Source organism: Loxodonta africana, chromosome 6, assembly GCF_030014295.1.
Source record: "Loxodonta africana isolate mLoxAfr1 chromosome 6, mLoxAfr1.hap2, whole genome shotgun sequence".
Taxonomy (NCBI): Eukaryota; Metazoa; Chordata; class Mammalia; order Proboscidea; family Elephantidae; genus Loxodonta; species Loxodonta africana.
The window spans coordinates 108228684-108248915 of NC_087347.1; the positions used below are offsets into that span (position 1 = coordinate 108228684).

The following is a 20232-nucleotide window of genomic DNA, read 5'->3' on the forward strand; positions in this document are numbered from 1 at the left end:
CAATCCAAATGCCCAAAACCAGTACATAATCTGTGGTATATTCACACCACAGAAAACCAAGACATATGCAACATAAAGGGGGAATACAGCAGTTAAAACATTAGATGAAAGAAGTTCGAGCAGTTTATACTGTATGATACCATTCATAAAAAATTCAATAATCAGCAAAACTAATCTATCATGGCAGAGGTCATATTAGTGGCTGCCCCGTGGGGAAGGGGAGAAAAGGGGGCACACAAGGAACCAACTGGGATGCTGGCAATGATCTGCAGCTTCATCTGGGTGGTGGCTACGTGGTTGTGTTCCATGTGAGAATGTTCGTCAAACTGTACCCTTTAGATTTGTGCACATAACCATGTATATAATAGAAATTAAGGTAATAACAGAAAGATGAAACAAATCTGAGTTTGACATATATATTACTGGCTTGAATAAAGATATAGAAAACATACTTAGCAAATTTGTGGATATCATAAAAGGTATTCATTGGTGTCTTAGTTATCTAATGCTGCTATAACAGAAATACCACAAGTGGATGGCTTTAACAAAGAGAAGTTTAGTCTCTTACCGTTTAGGAGGCTAGAAGTTGAAATTCAGGGTGCTGGCTCCAAAGGAAGGATTTCTGTCTCTGTTGGCTGTGGGGAGGGTACCAATCACCAATTTTCCCCTGTCCGGGAGCTTCGTAGCAAAGGGACCCCAGATCTAAAGGACATGCTCTTCTCCTGACTCTTGGTTCTTGGTGATATGAGGTCCCCATGCCTCTCTGCTTGCTTCTCTCTTCTATGCCTCAAAACAGATTGATTAAAAAAAAAAAATTTTTTTTTTTTTTAATCTTGCAGATTGAGACCTGCCTCATTAACAAAACTGCCTTTAATCCTGCCTCATTAACATCATAGAGGTAGGATTTACAACACATAGGAAAATCACTTGAGGTGACAAAATGGTGGACAAACACACAATACTGGGAATCATGGCCTAGCTAAGTTGACATGCATTTAAGGGGACACAATTCAATCCATGACAATTGGATAACACATGATTTTTTTTTTTAATATCAACAGATAACATCTATGATCAAATTTAACAAGCTGACTTTTAATAGGCTAAATATAAACTTCTGCAGCTAAAACAGGAAGTGTCTTAACAGCAACACGTAGCATGTTTTAGGAAAAATTATAAGCTTTATCCTATGTATCTTCAGACAACAGAGCTGGGAAAAATGAGGTAAATTACATAGAAAGAGGAAGATTTTTATGACAGCTAAAATCGACCTGCATTAGAGTACACTATATTTGTATGGTGTACTGTCTTTAAATGGATGTGAAAGCCAAGATCTAACATTGGAAAATCAGAGTTGGAAGATACCCTAAAGGTTGTCTAAATGCTATCTTCTCTTAATTATATGTATGTACATGTATGTGTGTATGTATATGTGTGCATGTGTATATATATGTATGTGTGTGTGGATATACAAATAATATTGACACCTGGAGAGAGGAACTAACTTTGTGGAAATCTCGTGACAAATGGTAGAGCAATTATAATTTCCCTGTCCTAGACTACTGGCACTCTGTTCTGCTGTCTTTCTAGTGTGCTGATGATTATTTTATTAGGAGAAAGAAGCACAGTTACTTTTATACATTGAATTTTATATGATTTTTTTTTAATGCGTATTTTCTGTTTTCTCAAATATCAAATACATTTAGGTCAGGAAATGTGTCTTTAAATTCTCTAGAGTCCCAAGACTCTCGAGATAACAAAACATCCATAACACTTAGTGTAGCGTGTTCAAAACAAATGCTCTATAAATGACAATTTACTAAAAGAAAATAGATGCCTATTCAAGACAGCACTTTAAGAGACTTGTATTTCCCATTTCCTGATTTCAGACAAGACCCTGCAGAATCCAGCCTCTTCACATGACTGGCCCTTTACAACTTAAATACCACCAGGGAGAACTATTTCTCTGAACTTAAAAATTGTATTTTTCTCATTATCTAAGGCCACTCTCTTTTTTATATTAATATCATTAAGACAATATGAGGCTTTCCCTTTACTTTTGACATTAATAACAAAAGAAGGCTACCGCTATATAGGATAAAACTTGAAAATGGTTACCAAGTACCCTATTTGTCTCACTATATCTGTGGAAAGGTAATTGTAGTTGTTATTACCTTTAAGTATAAATTCTGTTTTCTACTTTTGTAATTACACAGCACATTACCCAGCTATCATATATCTTAAGGCAATTTATTTATTTTTCCTTCTTAAAAATATTTTGTTGTATTTTTGGTGAAAGTAAACACAGCAGAACAAGTTTTCATCCAACAATTTCTACACATAACGTTCAGTGACATTGGTTACATTCTTCTGTTTGTATCAACATTCTCATTGTTTCCATTCTGGTTGTTCTATTCTCATTAATTCAGTCTCTCTGCACCCTAAACTTCTCATCTATGCTTTAGAGTAACTGTTATCTATTTGGTCTCATAAGAATAATTTTTAAAAGAGTGAAACGGTCAAGGGTGAAATTATTTAATTAAAAGGTTGTTTCAGGGGATAGTTTCTGTTCAAGGTTTAAAGAGTACTCCAGGGCAATAGTCTCGGGGATTCCTCCAGTCTCAGTGGATTCAGTAAGTCTGGATTCTTTGAGAATTTGAAGTTTCTTTCCACGTTTTTTTTCCCCTTTCTATAAGGGTTTATCTATTTTGACCCTGATCGGAACTTTCAGTAGTGGTAACCGGACATCAGCTAGCTCTTCTGGTCTCAATGTAGAGGAGGCCATGGTTCATGAAGGCAATTATTCCTGTATTCAGGTTCCTTCTCTGATTCTTAGATTTTATTCTTTCTCTTTGACTCCAGAATAGAGACTGATAATTGTATCTTAGATGACTGCTCATAAACAGTTTAAGACCCCTGACTCTACTCACTAAACTAGGATATAGAACTTTATGAACTGTGTTATAAGGCAGTTCATTTTTAATTCAAGACCAGAATGTAAACTCCATGAGTGCAGGTACTATGTCTTTCATGTTCACCACTGGATCCCTATGCCAACAACAATGCTTAGCACATGTGAGTATTCTGTAAGTCTCTATTGAATGGGGGGGGGGTAATTAATGTTAAAAATGGCTGCATTTTGGAATACGTATCAGTGCACAGTTATAATAGTCTTTTTTTCTCCCTTTTCTATCTTTGTTTGTAGGTTCATTTTGTATCTTTACAGTATTTCATTGTAAAATCTAATCATCTTTTAACTCAATCCTGTTTCTACTTGAAACATTCTTGATCTGTTTTATGTGTATTTTGCAGATATTCCAAGATATTAGCAAACTTATTTCCAGATTTTAGCAAACTTAATCCATTTAGATTGTGTTTGTGTAGGTGCAGGGGTCCTGGTGGTGCAATGGTTAAGAGCTTGGCTGCTAACCAAACGATTGGCAGTTCCAATCCACCAGCCAATCCCTGGAAACCCTATGAGACAGTTCTACTCTGTCTTATAGGGTTGCCATGAACCTGAATTGACTTGATGGCAAAGGGCTGGGCTTGTGTAGGTACAAAATATACATGTGAAAAAATGTGATAAGAAAAGGGGATTTGGATATGAATGAGTGATTTAGTTCTTCCATCTTCTTGTTGCTCCTAAATGCCTCATACACGATTGACTTGCCTGTCAATCTCCCAAAAGTATCTAATGGAAAGGATATAAGGAAACCTATCAATTCCTCAGTGCTATGGTCTGGTGGACTTTACCACTTAGAAATAGTCTCAGTATCACATATTAATTAAAAAATATTCACGAAGCATCTACTGCACATGTGACTGCATTGGCAAAAGTTGGCAATTGTAAACCCTACCCAGGAAATATCTCACAGTCCAGTTCTAAAAAAGAGTACCAAGAAAAAAATTACATCTCAATATTATAATAATGGTATGTGCAAGATAGAATGGCATAATGTGGGAAGGAATGTGTAAGTCTTCCAAAGACAATTGTAGAAAGTTTCACTGTTGTGCTGAGTAGAATTTTGCAGGATTGGCAAAGAACTTGGAGGATATTACATGTAAGAGTCACGAACAAACTTTGGGACCTATTTTATCTTATACTCTTGAGGATTGTTGTGATTGTCTTCTTTTTTTGAGCTCCTGTGTAAATACTTGCCTGTACCACTAACTTACACTGCATATCCTGCATTACTGTGAGTTGTTAGTCATTTTTTCATGTGCATACCTTCTGTTCCTTAATGAACTTAATGAACTTATAAGGTTTCTCATGGTAAGAGCTGTGTCTTCTTTGTATTCTCTTTTAACTAGTTTTTCAGAGCACCGTAGCTTTCACTCATTTATTCAACAAATGTTCACTGTGAAGTTACCATGTGCCAGGCACTATTCTAGGTGCTAATACCAAGAATACAGTAGTAAACAGTAACAAAAAAGTCCCAGATGCCAAAGAAATTGCATTCCAGTGAGGCAAGACAGACACTGAACAAACAAACCAATAAACATACAATGTGTTTGGTAGTGATAAGAACTATGAAGAAAAGTATGGTAGGGTAAGGAGCATAGAGCATGGTTGGGCAATAGTTTTTACAGGCCAGTAAAACAAGGAAAGTTTTACTGAGAAGTGGATATTTGAGTTAAGACAAACCTATGCAGATACCTGGGGGAAGAACATTCCAGCACAGAAGAAAGGTAGTAAAAAGAACCTGAAACTGAAGAATATTTGGTATGTTCTAGAAACAGGAAGAACAGTGTGAGTAGAGATGAGTGGGAAAGGGGACACTCAAGGGAGAGAGAGTTGGGGGGTGGATTAAAGATCATGAAGGTAATGGGAAAGAACTCTGATTATACCTTGCATAAGATGGGAAATCATAAGAGGATTTAGGGATAGGGATGAATTTATTTACTTTTTAAAAGGTACTATAGCATCTATATGGAGAAAAGATTCATGAGGGAAGGAGAATACTAAGGCAAAAGTCCAAGTTGAGAGACCAGTTAAGAAGCTAATTGTAATACTACAGGCAAGAGTTAATAGTGGCTTGAATTAGAATATAAATAGTGGAGAGTATGAAAACCAAACATATTGGTAATAGATTAGATGTGAGATAACTTGGTGAAGGATTGGCTGTGGGGGGTTAGAAACAGTGATCAAGGACAAATACTGAGGTTTTTAGTCCAAGAAACAAAGGTGCCATCTACCCTAACACCACAAAGAGTTGCCATAGGGAAGACTACGAGAGAAGCATTTCAGGTAGAAAATCCGGAATTTGGTTTTTGTATATCAAGATTGCCGTTTTTTACACCCAATTGGAGGTACTAGGCAGGTGGATATATAGGTCTGACATATAGGGAAGAGAATTGGACAGGACATATTATGCTTAACATATTTTTGTTAATTGATTCCTTCTTTCGACATGAAAACATGTTAATTGATGCTTATATACAACTGTAATATCAAACAATCTAAGCTTTTTGAATATATGTTTAGAAATGTTATCTCTTGCTCTACTTCCAACATTTGTATATCTAACAGTTGTTGAGATCAGGGGCGGTTTGGAATCTTTCCCAAATAGGTAAAAGAATTCAGACTCTCTTTCATTTCAAACAATCCCAATTTTACCAACAAATGGCTTTATTATACTAATTGCTTTTTCTTCATTTCCATAGTCTGTCACTGTGCCAGACGGAAATTATATTGGTCTTAAAGGATTTGTTCTTCAAATGGCCACGTAGGTCACAACACAAAAACTTACTCAGCTGGTGGCAAATTTATTATGTAATGGCTTACCCCAGTGTCTTTCTGGTGGCTGTATTTAAAATCAATGGTCTGTAATTGTCAGCTTTTATGCATATGCATGCTTATGCAATATATTTCATTTATAGTCTTTAGATACGTTTTTTCATTCAAATGTTCAAAAAACTTTGTTAAAGATTTTATGATAGCGTAGGACTCCTGGTGCCTTAGTGGTTAAGAGTTTGGCTGTTAACCAAAAGGTCACTAGTTCCAATCCACCAGCCACTCTTTGGAAAATCTATGGGGCAGTTCTACTTTAACTTATAGGGTCATTATGAGTCGGAATCAACTCAACAGCAACGGGAACAGGAACGGCAAATGACAGCATAAAGGAGTCCTGGGGGAGCAGTGCTTAAGTGCTTGGATGCTTACTGAAAGGTCAGCAGTTCAAACCCACCAGGCGCTCTTCGAGAGAAAGACGTGGCAGTCTGCTTGTGTAATGATTGTAGCCTTGGACACCTCATGGTGCCATTATACTCTGTCCTATAATGTTGCTATGAGTTGGAATGGACTCAGTGGCAATGAGTTTGATTTTATTGGTTTTATGATAGTATAGAGAACTTCCTCTAGTACTTTTAAGTCCATTTATAAAATGAGAGTTTGAAAAATAATGTAAGTGGTTTGCATCTCACATTTGGGAAACCAGTAGTTCAGAAGGAATAATTGAAGGATAAGGTATTTTGAAGTCTGTATACATTTTGAATGACCTTTTGTTTAAAACATCCTTCACATAGTTGAAATACACTTATGTTTCTTTCTATCCTCTCTCTACTTTGAAACTTTGTTGAGTTGATTACCCCTAGTAATATTATTTTTTGTATTTAGAGGTCTCAGACACAGGTAAAGGAACTAAAAGAAAAGCTCTTGTCCAAAAACACTTTGATATCATGGTTACAAACTCATGGCAAATAAGGAATTATTGAGTTAAAATAAGTATGACTAGGAAAATGATGAAAAAATAATGAAGAATGTGGTACATCATTTCCACAAATCATTCAGATAAACACTTTTGAAGTCTTTTGACTAAAATTCAAATTCTTACATGTTGTTTTAATATCTTTCTTGTTATTTACATGAGTAAATTATCCTGAAGAACATTTCTACTCTAGCACATCCAGGATGATAAAAACAACAACAATAAAAAAGTACTTAAGCAATGCAATCCTAATATATATATATATATATATAGATGCCTTTTATAGTTTTTTTTTTTTTTGTCTTATCTGTAGAAAATGATACCATCTACTGGACAGACATGGGCTTCAATAAAATTAGCCGAGCTAAAAGAGATCAGACCTGGAAAGAAGATATCATTACCAACGGCTTGGGAAGAGTGGAAGGGATAGCTATTGACTGGATTTCTGGTATAATCCATGGCTTTTTTGTTTTTTATACCTATTTTGTTAGGGGCTCAATCCGCTTCATAAAAATTCTGTTTATGTGTCATAACGATTTTTTTTTTTTTTTTTTTACTTCTAGCCGCAGGGGTACTCTCTTTTGCTTTGGGCTCCTTTCTTTTGAGCCTTTGAATAAGTGTTTTTTTAGGTGTAAGTAGATTATGTAGTGTTAACTTTGCCCAAATCTCCTGAGAGCCCCACAAGGCAGGTAAACAAAAACATTAGAAGTTCTCTTATGCCTGAAGTCAGTAGAAAGTTAAAATAGATTCTTCTTCAGGTGGAAGAAGTTTCAACTTATTTTTAACATATAAATTGTATCATTATATGGTTTAAACCAGAGATGTGTGACATTAGGTTTGGAATTATTTGCATATTAATTTATTTACAGCTTTCTGCTTCAGAAATAAACATTGAAAAAGACTGTAGGAAATAAACAATTGATTTCTTGATAGCTACGGGAATGCTCAGAAATTTAAATTTATCCTTAACAAATAAATAATTTCCATTTTCACAACAGTGTTATAAACACTTTTGCTTCTCTCCTCTTTCCTAGGTAACATATATTGGACTGATCATGGTTTCAACTTAATTGAAGTTGCAAGACTTAATGGCTCTTTCCGTTACGTAATTATTTCCCAAGGGCTGGATCAACCAAGATCTATAGCTGTGCACCCAGAGAAAGGGTAATTTTAAGATTTCTATATATTTTGTGTTTTAAGTAAGGTTTCTTACGTTCTGAAAAAAAAAAAAAATCCAGACATTAATATTTATCTTCAGCTAAAATGCCTGAAATAAAATTTAAAAATATCTTACCTAAGCAGAGGAAAAAGTTCTTTTTCAATTTGCTTATGTATATTTTAGATATATTTAATGGAGTCACGTATATTATGCTTTTCAATGAGTGTGCAAATCCAAACATGGTCACTAACATCATTCTACATTTTCAATTTTAAACTCTACCTTGAAACAGTTTATATAATAGGTGCTCGGTTATTTACTGAATGAATGAAATAGACACTTGATAGTAAGACTTATTGTCCAGTATTTCTAAAACTTAATTTCTTAAATTTAATTTCCATGTATGTGTCTATGATTGTCAAATCAACATGCCTGTGTCAAGTTTTCCATTTGTGTTCCAAATAAATGTGTCTACCTACCTTCTTAACATTTTTATTTATTTTATGGGCACCCAAACTGTACATGTTTAAAATTGAAATGAATTCCTTCTGCCATCAAGTTCTGCTGATTTTTTCTCTGAAATGATTCTATCACTCATTATCTTTACGGCTTGCACTCCAATCTGCTATTATTTTACCCATCTATCCCTGCAATAACTGCCCAATTGGTCCCGTAACTTCGCCAACGGCTAGAGTGATTTTTTTAATTATTATTTTTTATTGTGGTAAAATACCTTTTTTTCTTTTAAAATAAATCTGCTTACTTTAAATATTTTGAGGGATTTCCTTTGTATAAAGTCCAAAATCTCTGATAGAATCCTTCTTAATCAGGCCACATTTAACTTTTCAGTCTCAAACTCTTTCTTCTACTTCTTTGCTGTCATGATCAATCTATGTTGGACTTTTCTTAGTTTATCAAATATTCCCTGTTCTCTTCTACTCTCAGCCTTGATCAACCTCTTCCCTTTACCTTAAGTCTTCTTCTTCCTACTCTAACCTTGCTAAATCTTACTTATCTTTCCCTGAGTTTGCAAATAGGTCTGATCTTTCTGGTCCCAGTACTTATATTACTTTTATTAATTTCTGTGCACTTACACTTATGTTTATTTGCTACCTAGCTGTACTTTTCACTAGACTATATAAAGTCTGTAGTCTTCACTATGGAGCTCTTTTGGCACAGTGGTTAAGCATTCGGTTGTTAGCCAAAGAAAGCAAGCCAACCGTTTGGTTATTATTTTCCACTGACTATCCCAACTTACTTTCTTATGCTGTTGTTGTTGTTGTTGTTGTTGTTGTTAGGTGCTGTCAAGTCAGTTCCAACTCATAGCAACCCTGTGTAAAACAGACACTGCCCAGTCCTGTGCCATCCTCACAATCATTGTTATACTTGAGCCCACTGTTGCAGCCACAGTGTCAATCCATCTTGTTGAGGGTCTTCCACTTTTTCTTCTTTTACTTTACGAAGCATGATGTCCTTTTCCCTCTATGAAGTATGATGTCCTTCTTCAGGGACTTATCCCTCCTGATAACATATCCAAAATATGTGAGACGTAGTCTTCTATCCTTGCTTCTAAGGAGAACCATGGTTGTACATCTTGCAAGAAAAATTTGACTAGGAATTTAAATAGGGGGAAATATATGAGATTTAAAATAAGATAAATGGATAAGTAAGAAGATGAATAAGAACAAGAATGTAAAAGCTATTAGATTAGGATGAAGAAAAGTATAAAATAAGAACAGTAACAATATTAAAATGTACTTAGTGGTTTTCATTCACCAAGAATGAATCTGAGAATTTTATATGAGTTTTTTTTTTTTAATGCTCACATCAAGCCTCAAGTAGTACTTCTCTTTTACAGATGAGGAAACTGAGGCACAGTCATCTTAATTATATTACTCTAGGTCACCAAATTGATAGATGAGAGAGTCGTTGTTGTTGTTGTTAGGTGCCATCGAGTTGGTTCTGACCCATAGCGACCCTATGCACAACAGGACGAAACACTGCCCAGTCCTGCGCCATCCTTACAATCGTTATGCTTGAGCTTATTGTTGCAGCCACTGTGTCAATTCACCTCGTTGAGGGTCTTCCTCTTTTCCGATGACCCTGTACTCTGCCAAGCATGATGTCCTTCTCCAGGGACTGATCCCTCCTGACAACATGTTCAAAGTATGTAAGGCACAGTCTCGCCATCCTTGCCTCCAAGGAGCATTCTGGCTGCACTTCTTCCAAGACAGATTTGTTCATTCTTTTGGCAGTCCATGGTATATTCAATATTCTTGGCCAATACCACAACTCAATGGCGTCAACTCTTTTTCAGTCTTCCTTATTCATTGTCCAGCTTTCATATGCATATGATGCGATGTGATTGAAAATACCATGGCTTGGGTCAGGAGTGCCTTAGTCTTCAGGGTGACATCTTTGCTCTTCAACACTTTGAAGAGGTCCTTTGCAGCAGATTCGCCCAATGCAATGTGTCTTTTGATTTCTTGACTGCTGCTTCCATGGCTGTTGCTTGTGGATCCAAGGAAAATGAAATCCTTGACAACTCAATCTTTTCTCCATTTATCATGATATTGCTCATTGGTCCAGTTGTGAGGATTTTTGTTTTCTTTATGTTGAGGTGTAATCCATACTGAAGGCTGTGGTCTTTGATCTTCATTAGTAAGTGCTTCAAGCCCTGTTCACTTTCAGCAAGCAAGGTTGTGTCATCTGCATAAGGCAGGTTGTTAACGAGTCTTCCTCCAATCCTGATGCCCCATTCTTCTTCATATAAAATAATCCAGCTTCTCGGATTATTTGTTCAGCATACAGATTAAATAGGTATGGTGAAAGAATACAACCCTGATGCACACCTTTCCTGACTTTAAACCAATCAGTATCCCCTTGTTCTGTCTGAACAACTGCCTCTTGATCTATGTAAAGGCTCCTCAGGAGCACAATTAAGTGTTCTGGAATTCACATTCTTCGCAGTGTTTTCCATAGTTTGTTACGATCCACACAGTCGAATACCTTTGTATAGTCAATAAAACACAGGGAAACATCCTTCTGGTATTCTCTGCTTTCAGCCAGGATCCATCTGACATCAGCAATGACATCCCTGGTTTCACGCCGTCTTCTGAAACCGGCCTGAATTTCTGGCAGTTCCCTGTCGGTATACTGCTGTAGCCGTTTTTGAATAATCTTCAGCAAAATTTTGCTTGCGTGTGATATTAATGATAGTGTTTTATAATTTCCACATTCAGTTGGATCACCTTTCTTGGGAATAGGCACAAATACGGATCTCTTCCAGACAGTTGGCCAGGAAGCTGTTTTCCATATTTCTTGGCATAGACAAGTGAGCACCTCCAGTGCTGCGTCTGTTCGTTGAAACATCTCAATTGATATTCCATCAATTCCTGGAGCCTTGTTTTTCACCAATGCCTTCAGAGCAGCTTGGACTTCCTCCTTCAGTACAATCAGTTCCTGATGATATGCCACCTCTTGAAATGGTTGAATATCGACTAACTCTTTTTGGTATAATGACTCTGTGTATTCCTTCCATCTTCTTTTGATGCTTCCTGCATCATTTAATATTTTCCTCATAGAATCCTTTACTATTGTAATTCGAGGCCTGAATTTTTTCTTCAGCTCTTTCAGCTTGAGAAACGCCGAGCATGTTATTCTCATTTAGTTTTCCATCTCCAGCTCTTTGCTCATGTCATTATAATACTTCACTTTGTCTTCTCGAGAGGCCCTTTGAAATCTTCTGTTCGGTTCTTTTGCTTCATCAATTCTTCCTTTTGCTTTAGCTGCTCGAAGCTCAAGAGCAAGTTTCAGGGTCTCCTCTGACATTTGTCTTGGTCTTTTCTTTCTTGCCTTTTTAAACTCCAAATATTACACTATGTTTTATGAGTGTGTATGCATAGGTATGTGTGTGTGTGTATATATATATTTATATATAATCAAAAAAACCAAACCCATTGCCGTCAAGTTGATTCTAACTCATAGAACTGCCCCACTGGGTTTCCAAGGAGCAGCTGGTGATCTTTTTGTTAGCAGCCAAATCCTTAACCACTACACCACCAGGACTCCATATTTTATATATATATATATATATATATATATATATATATATGTATGTATGTATGTATATGTATGTTTATATGTATGCATGTATATATATTCACATACATATATGTTATTAGGCATTCACAGAATTAATAACTAAAAATATCAATTATATAAGAAAACAGATTTGAATAGTGTTAGGCTACATCATAATGAGAATTTAAAGAGTAGAACTATAGATGAGAGAGTTAACAAAAATAAGGCTGGAAAAAAAATGAGTGGATGTTTATGACAGAGTCTTGAGGTGGATCTGACTCCTGTGTGTCCTGCTGTCTATCACCACATGCCAGAGGATTCATGCCACTACATATTAGACTGTGGGGGGTGGGGTATGATGCAATTTTAATTCTAAGAATAAAACAAATGACTCATTTGAGTGTGCTCATATTGCACCCATAAACTTGAAAATAAAACGCCCTTTACTCATGTGACAGCATTTTTAAAATCTCTAAACATATGTTATTGATGATCAAGTAATAAATCATTATAGCCTCAATAGTCAGAGAAAATCTGATCAATTGCTTGTGAATGATTCTTCAAATAGTATGAACAGATATAGTTTGATTGCTAAGTAATCCTATATGTGCATAGTAAATGGGTGTTTGTTTTTGATAATATCTTCCCTTCATATTTGCAATAAGGCCAACACTTCATTTGCTTTTGAGAGAGTCTCTTGGGCCTAGCCTATTATAGATTTGTGCATTTTAACTTAACAGACCTCTTGTTGCTACTTGTCAATCTGTACTTTTACATTTCTTATGAAAGCCAGTAGTCATTAGGCAAAGCTCTTAGATACTCCATTTTTTGTCAGTTTATTCAAAGAACGCTTATTGAGTACTAGGCACAGGAAATGAGGACACAGCAGTGATCCTCCATCTCCTCCTCAGCCACTCAATTCAGTACATCTTGACAAAATAGTAGCACTTACTATGTGGCGCAGTGATTAAGTATTTGGCTGCTAACCAAAAGGTCTACAGTTCAAATCCACCAGCCGCTCCTTGGAAATTCTATGAGGCAATACTACTCCGTCCTGTAGGGTCACTCTGAGTTGGAATTGACTCAAGAGCAACAAGTTTACTATGTGAAAGACACAGTGGGCTGGGAAGTATGATTTTATGAATAAGATGTTGCCTCTGTTTGCAATGAGTTTTCTGTTTAAACTTGCAGTTTAAACAAGTACAAAATTTTCGGATAAAGAATAGTCTCATATTGTAAATTAAGACTAATTTTCAGCATAAAAATACTAGAAAGTTCTAACTCAAACGTAAATCTCTTATCAGTTCTCATACTGAAGTAATTCATAAGTTCTGTAATTCCAATATAAAATTTCCTTGGGCTTAAAAAAAAAAGAGAAAATATGATTGGTGTAGGTAGTAAAATAAGGGTAGTAGTGATGGTAGTAATTTGTAGAGGCTTTATGGAGAAGGCTTGAAGGAGAAAGAGGTTTCTGAGATGGGCTGTGGGTATATTATAGAAAGAAATAGAATAATAAAAGAATTGGCAGTGGCAAAGCAAAGGCAATGTGAAGTCATTGGCTGGAGTGTAGGGACATGTAGAAAAGAGTGGGTGATACAGCTGGAGGGTATATTGAGGCCATAAACTAGGCACTAAATCTCCCCACATTCTAAAGAAATTGCCATGTTGACACCTTCTCCAGTTTACTGAGTAATATCTAAACTGTATCTGGATTTTTCTCCTCTGCCCTCTTCATGACTGAGAACAACCCATATGAAAATGACCTATATCAGCAGAGATTAGATGTGTGATAAAAGTTTATTGAGATTGTGGGATTTTTTAAAGTAGGGAATTCTTAGGGATGGTAATTTATCATCCCAGGGAGAGTGGTATGGAGGAGGACAGGAAAGATTCTTACCCTGTCTTCAAGCCAAGTAAAGGAAGAGGGTGAAAATGCAGGTAAAGGAGGGACAAATTCCAGGAAATGTACCAGGAATCTTGGCAAGAAAGAAACAATAGAGTGGAACAAGAAGAACTGGAGACTTAAAGCAGACAGACAAGATTTGTGTCTTGCATCAAGTGTCTTAGAAACAGAACCTGGAATGATTTTTCAAGTAAGATGTGGGAGGAGGAGACCAAAGGGGAAGAAACCAAGCCAAGTTTCAATTGTGAGCAAACTCAAGACCTTATACTGATTCCTTGAGGAATCCTAAAGCGTAAATTATACCTGGGCGCAAATGAACTTGGCTTTCAAACCTCCGCTCTGTCAGGCACTAGATAAGGTCCACCGTAGGGAGTCATGCACTCCAAAGCCTTCTGGCTGTCCTTACTGTGGCTCTGGCAGCCCAAGAGCAGTCCTCTGAAAAGAGTTGTCTGTGCAAGCTGTTAGAGGCAAAGGACACAGAAGTTAGGTGCTGGATGCACAGGAATGGTAAACAGAATTTGAAGGCATCTGAGTGGAGCACTGAGAGTGTCCACTACAGTTTGGAACCCCAACTTGAACACTCACTACCTTTGGGGTCTTTTGAAATATCTGCTCTCAAATATTTATGTATTTTCTGGTTGTTGGTAAGATTAAATTATATAAGTGCTAATCCTTTTCTCCTTCTTTGGAAATGGAGTAAAGAAGAGATGAATTATGGAAATAGAATATATTTTAGATGTTAAAACTGGTGAAACTGGGGAAACTCATAGGTATTAATTGCCATGAGTAGGGTTGTTGTTATGTGGCTTTGAGTGATTTCAACTTATAGTGACCTCATAAGACAGAATAGAACTGCTCTATAGGACTTCCAAGGAGGGACTGGTGGATCTGAAGTGCCTACCTTTTGGTTAGCAGCCCAGCTCTTATCCATTGTGTCACTAGCAGCTTTAAATAAATAAATACTTTTAAACAAACAAACAACAACAACAACAAAAAAACAATTGTAGTGAATAGTTTCCACAATAATGAAAGGATGTTCAATCACCATGAGTTAAGCTGGGATGGATTTCTAGAATCAAAACAGTATACTTATATGACATTGAGCAACGATGCTCAGCCACCCAAAGGTGGTAAAAAAAAAAAAAAAAAGGAAAAAGATAAGCCAAAAAGGGAGCAGGTAGTGGCAGATGTAAAGTTTGTACTTGCAATGAGTTAACCATGAACTTATAATCAAGAGATGAGGTCTGCAAGCTCAAGATGGATGGAATAGAGTGTGATCAAGAGAAGGCGACCATGGTAAGAGTAGAGAGTTAAGGTTCAGCAGACATGAATGACCAAGACAACTGTATAAATTAAGAGAGGATTTTTTCAGACTTGGTAAAATTGGAAATAGAGTATTTTCATCAGATAATTATGACTACTTTGTAGCCTTGCTTCTGTAAAGCAGAAGGAAAAGAGAGATGTAAGTCCCTAGAACAGATAAAGATGAAGAACTTGAAGCTGGGATGTTAACAGCATTATTAACACCAGCCCTAAGGCCCCTGAGTGTGTTAGCAGTGGAGGGAGGAGACAGAAAGACAGCAGCCCAGTGGTAAAGCAATTAAATCAATTTGGTGGGTGATTCTGATAGAGTGATGATGTGGTGGTAAGGGAAAATGGAATGTGTGGACTCATGCTGTGAATGTTTTGAAATAAGTGAGAATAACCCCAGAGAAAGTTTCCTTTTTTGCCTAAAACTACTTATTCACTTTTATCCTGAAGCAAACGGCATCATCTTTCAGCATCTCATGCAGTAACTGTTCTTTGCTCTTATATCGTCTTTAACTTGTTCCTGTCATCGAAGACTTTCTCTTTTGCTTTCAAATGGGCTCAAATTCTTCTTGTTTGAAGACAAGAAAAAAATAACCAATATCATATTTCTCTCCTCACTTTTACTTGCCAACTACTCAGAATAGTGATCTATATCCAGTGTCTCTTCATTGAACTTCTGAAATAGGTTTTCAGTTTGTATTATGATCCAGAAACTTCTAAGTCTAGCCACAGCCAAATCCAGTGATGTTTGTTCAGTTCTCACACCACATGCCTTCTCCTTGATATTTTTCTCCATTGATTGTCTACTCATGAATTTCTCTGACCCTGAGTTTTCTGGTCTCTTGGATCCCCTAATATTTTTCCTTAAAACATTGTAGTTGATTTTCTTTCTCCTTATTTAAGGCATTGTAAGCCCTTTTTTCTCATGCTACATTTATCTTTTAAATTTATCCATCCTCATGTTTTTAACTTCAGTCACTGCCTATACATCCAGTAGCTCATCCTCAGCCCTTTATATTTCTAATCTCCTTTAGAAATTATTTATTTGAATGCCCTATGATCACTAAAAGGAGCCTTGCTGGTGCAATGGTTAAGTGCGAGAGAAAAAAATATGACCATCTACCCTTGTAAAGATTACTGCCTAGGAAACACCAGGGACAGTTCTGTTCCTTTATATAGGGCCACTATGGGCCAGAATCTACTGGATGGTACCACCACCAACAACAAAAACGTGAGCACTAAAACTTAACCTGTCCTTCTGCCTCTTATCTACTGACTTCCTTTCTTAACTCTGATGTCTCTTTTTGTAGTATCATAGTTCTTTTCTCCTGACAAGATTGAAACTTACTTTAGATTTTCATCACCTATTTCCATCTGTCGCCCAATTCTGCTTCTTCTTTCCAGATGCCTCTCAGAGTTTTGATTTCTCTGCATGACGGCTACCAGTGTAGCTCAGACTTGGTAGGGAGATCTCAATTAATATTATTGATTTCTTCATTTTCATCCCCCAGAACAAGATTTACATTTCAACCCCCAAAACAAGAAATCTTTGACATACGTAGCAATCTTTTCAATATCGTTTACCTATACTGTCGCTTCATCTCAAAAGCATTTTTTAAATCTTTTCATCACAAGCAAACATAGTTTTTTAGGTTTGTAGTCAAGAATAGACACACCTATTTAAATGTAAAGTTGATTTGCAGGGAATAATTATCAGTGCTTAGAAATCATAGTTCTATATATCTTCTTATACTTAATCCATGTGTTTACTGATTGATGTGAATTCAGGGATAAAAGAGATTAAAAATGAACATTCTATGTAAAATTATTCAAACATTTATTTCCAAGTAATATTACATAGACAGTTAAGTGTCAAAATTCATAATATAGGAATAAATTACAGCTTTTTAGTATTCTGTTTGAAGTTAAAACATGACAGGTGGTATTGCCAGGGGAAAAGGTGAACAATAATGGAGTAAATTAGCTGAATCCAAGATACTAAATGTGCCTTGAAAAGTGGGCAGGAAGCCTGTTTTTGAACAATGGAGACTTGAGGTCTTTTAAAATGTAGCCAAATGGAAAATAGAAAGTATGTATGAATTTAGTTCAGTTTGCAAAATGAGTTCTTTCCTCCAGTGACTTTATTTTTATTTTATTTTTCTTGGCTAAGCATCACTTCTGTTTCAAAAAATTGAACTGTAATAATTTATTTATGCTAAAAAGTCATTGTATACTTGAAATAAAAAAAAGATATATAGGAAGTCACAGTATGAAACTGAAAAAAGTTGGTTAACCTCCCAACCTCTTAGTCTCTAAAATCTAAGGCACAAATAATTGGTGATTTTTTCCCTCTTGGACACCAGGATTAACATTAAAAAAAAAAAAAAAAAACTTCTCTTAATTTAGCTTTATATTTCTGTGACTGTAAAGAACTTGCTGAAATGTGTTCCTTTGTGGCATAGGTTCATCTTGACATGGTATCTTCGTGTTCTACAAGTGCATACTGTCAAATGATTGATTATGTATATACTTTTTGAATATGCTCAACAATATACAGAAGATCTTGTATGACAGCTTAACATTTGTTGAGATAACAAGAGCAGAACATAGTTTAACACCATCTCCTAGAGCAGATTTTGTATTTTAAAAAAAAGAAATGGAATTCAATTTGATTTGCAATAGGGAGAATGATGGAAATGGGGTATTAAGTGTATAATATTAAGACATCATGATGGTCCTGAAACTCAGAAATACCACCATCTTGCCCCAAATCACTACCTCCCTCCTACACAGGTCTCTGAGGGAGGAATATAATGAAGTATAATACAAATGAAAGCAAAGTGCCACACGATTTTAAACTGTGAATTTTTCCAAAACTATACTGCTCAAATTTCTTTCAAAGCTAGCCTTTTACTCACCAGGTGTTTTACTATGCCCTCCATTCCCATACCTTAACCTCTAAACATAAATCTTGGATCTTACCTCACTCCAGCTACAAGGAGGGAAGGGCTAGAAGAGATCAAGATGCCTGAAGGTATCTCTGCAGCCCTATGGATGATGAAGGAGGAAGAGAGGCCAGGAAGGATAGGCCACTTCCCATTGCCAGCAGGAGCCATGACATGAAAGCCATGTAGAATGGAAACCAGGGACAGCTGCACACATGTGTATAATTTTTCCTCAATTTCTTATGGGATTTGACAAATAAATAATCAGAACATGAAATGTAGGAAGTATGAATCTAGGAAAATTGGAAGCCATCAAAAATGAAATGGAATGCATAAAGATCAATATCTTGGGATTTAAACCCCCACCAAAAAACCATTGCCATCGAGTCGATTGCAGCTCGTAGTGATCCTATAGGACAGAGTAGAACAGCCCCATAGGGTTTCCAAGGAGCGCCTGGTGGATTCAAACTGCCAGCTTTTTAGTTAACAGCCATAGCTCTTAACCACTACGCCACCAGGGATTCCATCCTAGGCATTAGTGAGCAGAAATAGACTGGTATTGGCTATTTTGAATCAGACAATCATGTGGTCTGCTATACTGGAAATGACAAAATGAAGAAGAATGGCATCACCCTCATTACCAAAGAGAATATTTCGAGATCTATCCTGAAGTACAACACTGTCAGTGATACGATAAGGTCCATATGCCTACAAGGAAGACCAATTAATATGACTATTATTCAAATTTACACACCAACCCTAATTCTAAAGATGAGAAAATTTAAGATTTTTATCAACTTCTATGGTCTGAAATTGATCAAACATACAATCAAGATGCATTTATAATTAATGTTGATTGGAATTTGAAAGTTGAAAATGAAGAAGAAGAATTGGTAGTTGGAAAATGTGGCCTTGGTGATAAAATGATGCTGGAGATTGCATGATACAATTTTGCAAGACCAATTACTTCTTCATTGAAAATACCTTTTTCCAATAACACAAGTGGTGACTATACACATGGATCTCACCAGATAGAATACACAGGGATCAAATAGACTACATCTATGGAAAGAGACAATGGAAAATATCAATACAATCAACCAGAACTATCATCTAAAAATTTATGAATGTATCATGAAATAATTTTTGTTTAGCATTTATTGTATTGTAGAAATTGCAGCCCAGATCTGTTCTCCAGGGAAGCATTGTTAACAGTCAAAAAAGGCAATGTTAAATTCAAAGAAAATGATTGATTTAAATTATTTGCTTTCAACTTTTGTTCATATATCTAGAATATAAGAATCACATTTAATACTCGTTCTCATTTAAGAACTTAAATTATTCTTTTTTCTCATTCTTCCTCCAGACCCCTTTATCTTTCCACCACCAAAATCAGAGTTTTGTTCCCATGTTAGGTTTATTTCTCCAAAACAAACAAACAAAAATTTTCTTTGAATTTATTCAATGACATTTATAATAATTTAAATGTATATTTTCCTATTTTAACCTAATTTGACAGAAAAAAAAATTTGGTGTCCATGACAAGCATACTTATATGTAAGCTAATTCTGACATAAGTACAGTTGCCATGAAAAGTGCAGTAGACCTTCAGGGACCAGTAAGTCTCTTAATTATCTAGGGGTGCAATAGCAGAAATACCACAAGTGGATGGCTTTAACAAACCAAAATTTATTCTCTCACAGATTAGGAGTTTAGAAGTCCAAACTCAGGGTGTCAGCTCCTGGGGGAGGCTTTCTCTCTCTGTCATTTCTGAGGGATGATCCTTGTCATCAACCTTCCCCTGTTGGGGAGCTTCTCGCTGCAGGGACACTGGGTCCAAAGGACGCACTCCACTCCCAGTGCTTCTTTCTTGGTGACATGAGGTTTTACTCCTCTTTGCTCACTTCTATCTTTTGTATCTCAGAAGAGATTGATGCAGGATACAACTTAATACTGTAGATTAAGTCCTGCCTCATTAACATAACTGCCTCTAATCCTGCCTCATTAACAACATAGAGGTTAGGATTTACAACCCATAGGATAATCACATCGGGTCACAAAATGGAGGACAACCACATAATACTGGGAATCATAACCTAGCCAAGTTGACACTCATTTTTGGGC

At 36.2% G+C, this 20232-nt stretch overlaps 1 protein-coding gene across 1 annotated transcript in view; it reads left to right on the plus strand.

The window, feature by feature from the left end:
* Window positions 1-20232, plus strand: part of LRP1B (LDL receptor related protein 1B) — a 1749164-nt gene that overhangs the window by 1236948 nt on the left and 491984 nt on the right. Inside the window, exons 35-36 of the mRNA XM_064287257.1 lie at window positions 7021-7155; window positions 7742-7871. Of these exons, the coding sequence (XP_064143327.1) occupies window positions 7021-7155; window positions 7742-7871 (265 nt within the window). The remainder of the gene's footprint in view (window positions 1-7020; window positions 7156-7741; window positions 7872-20232) is intronic.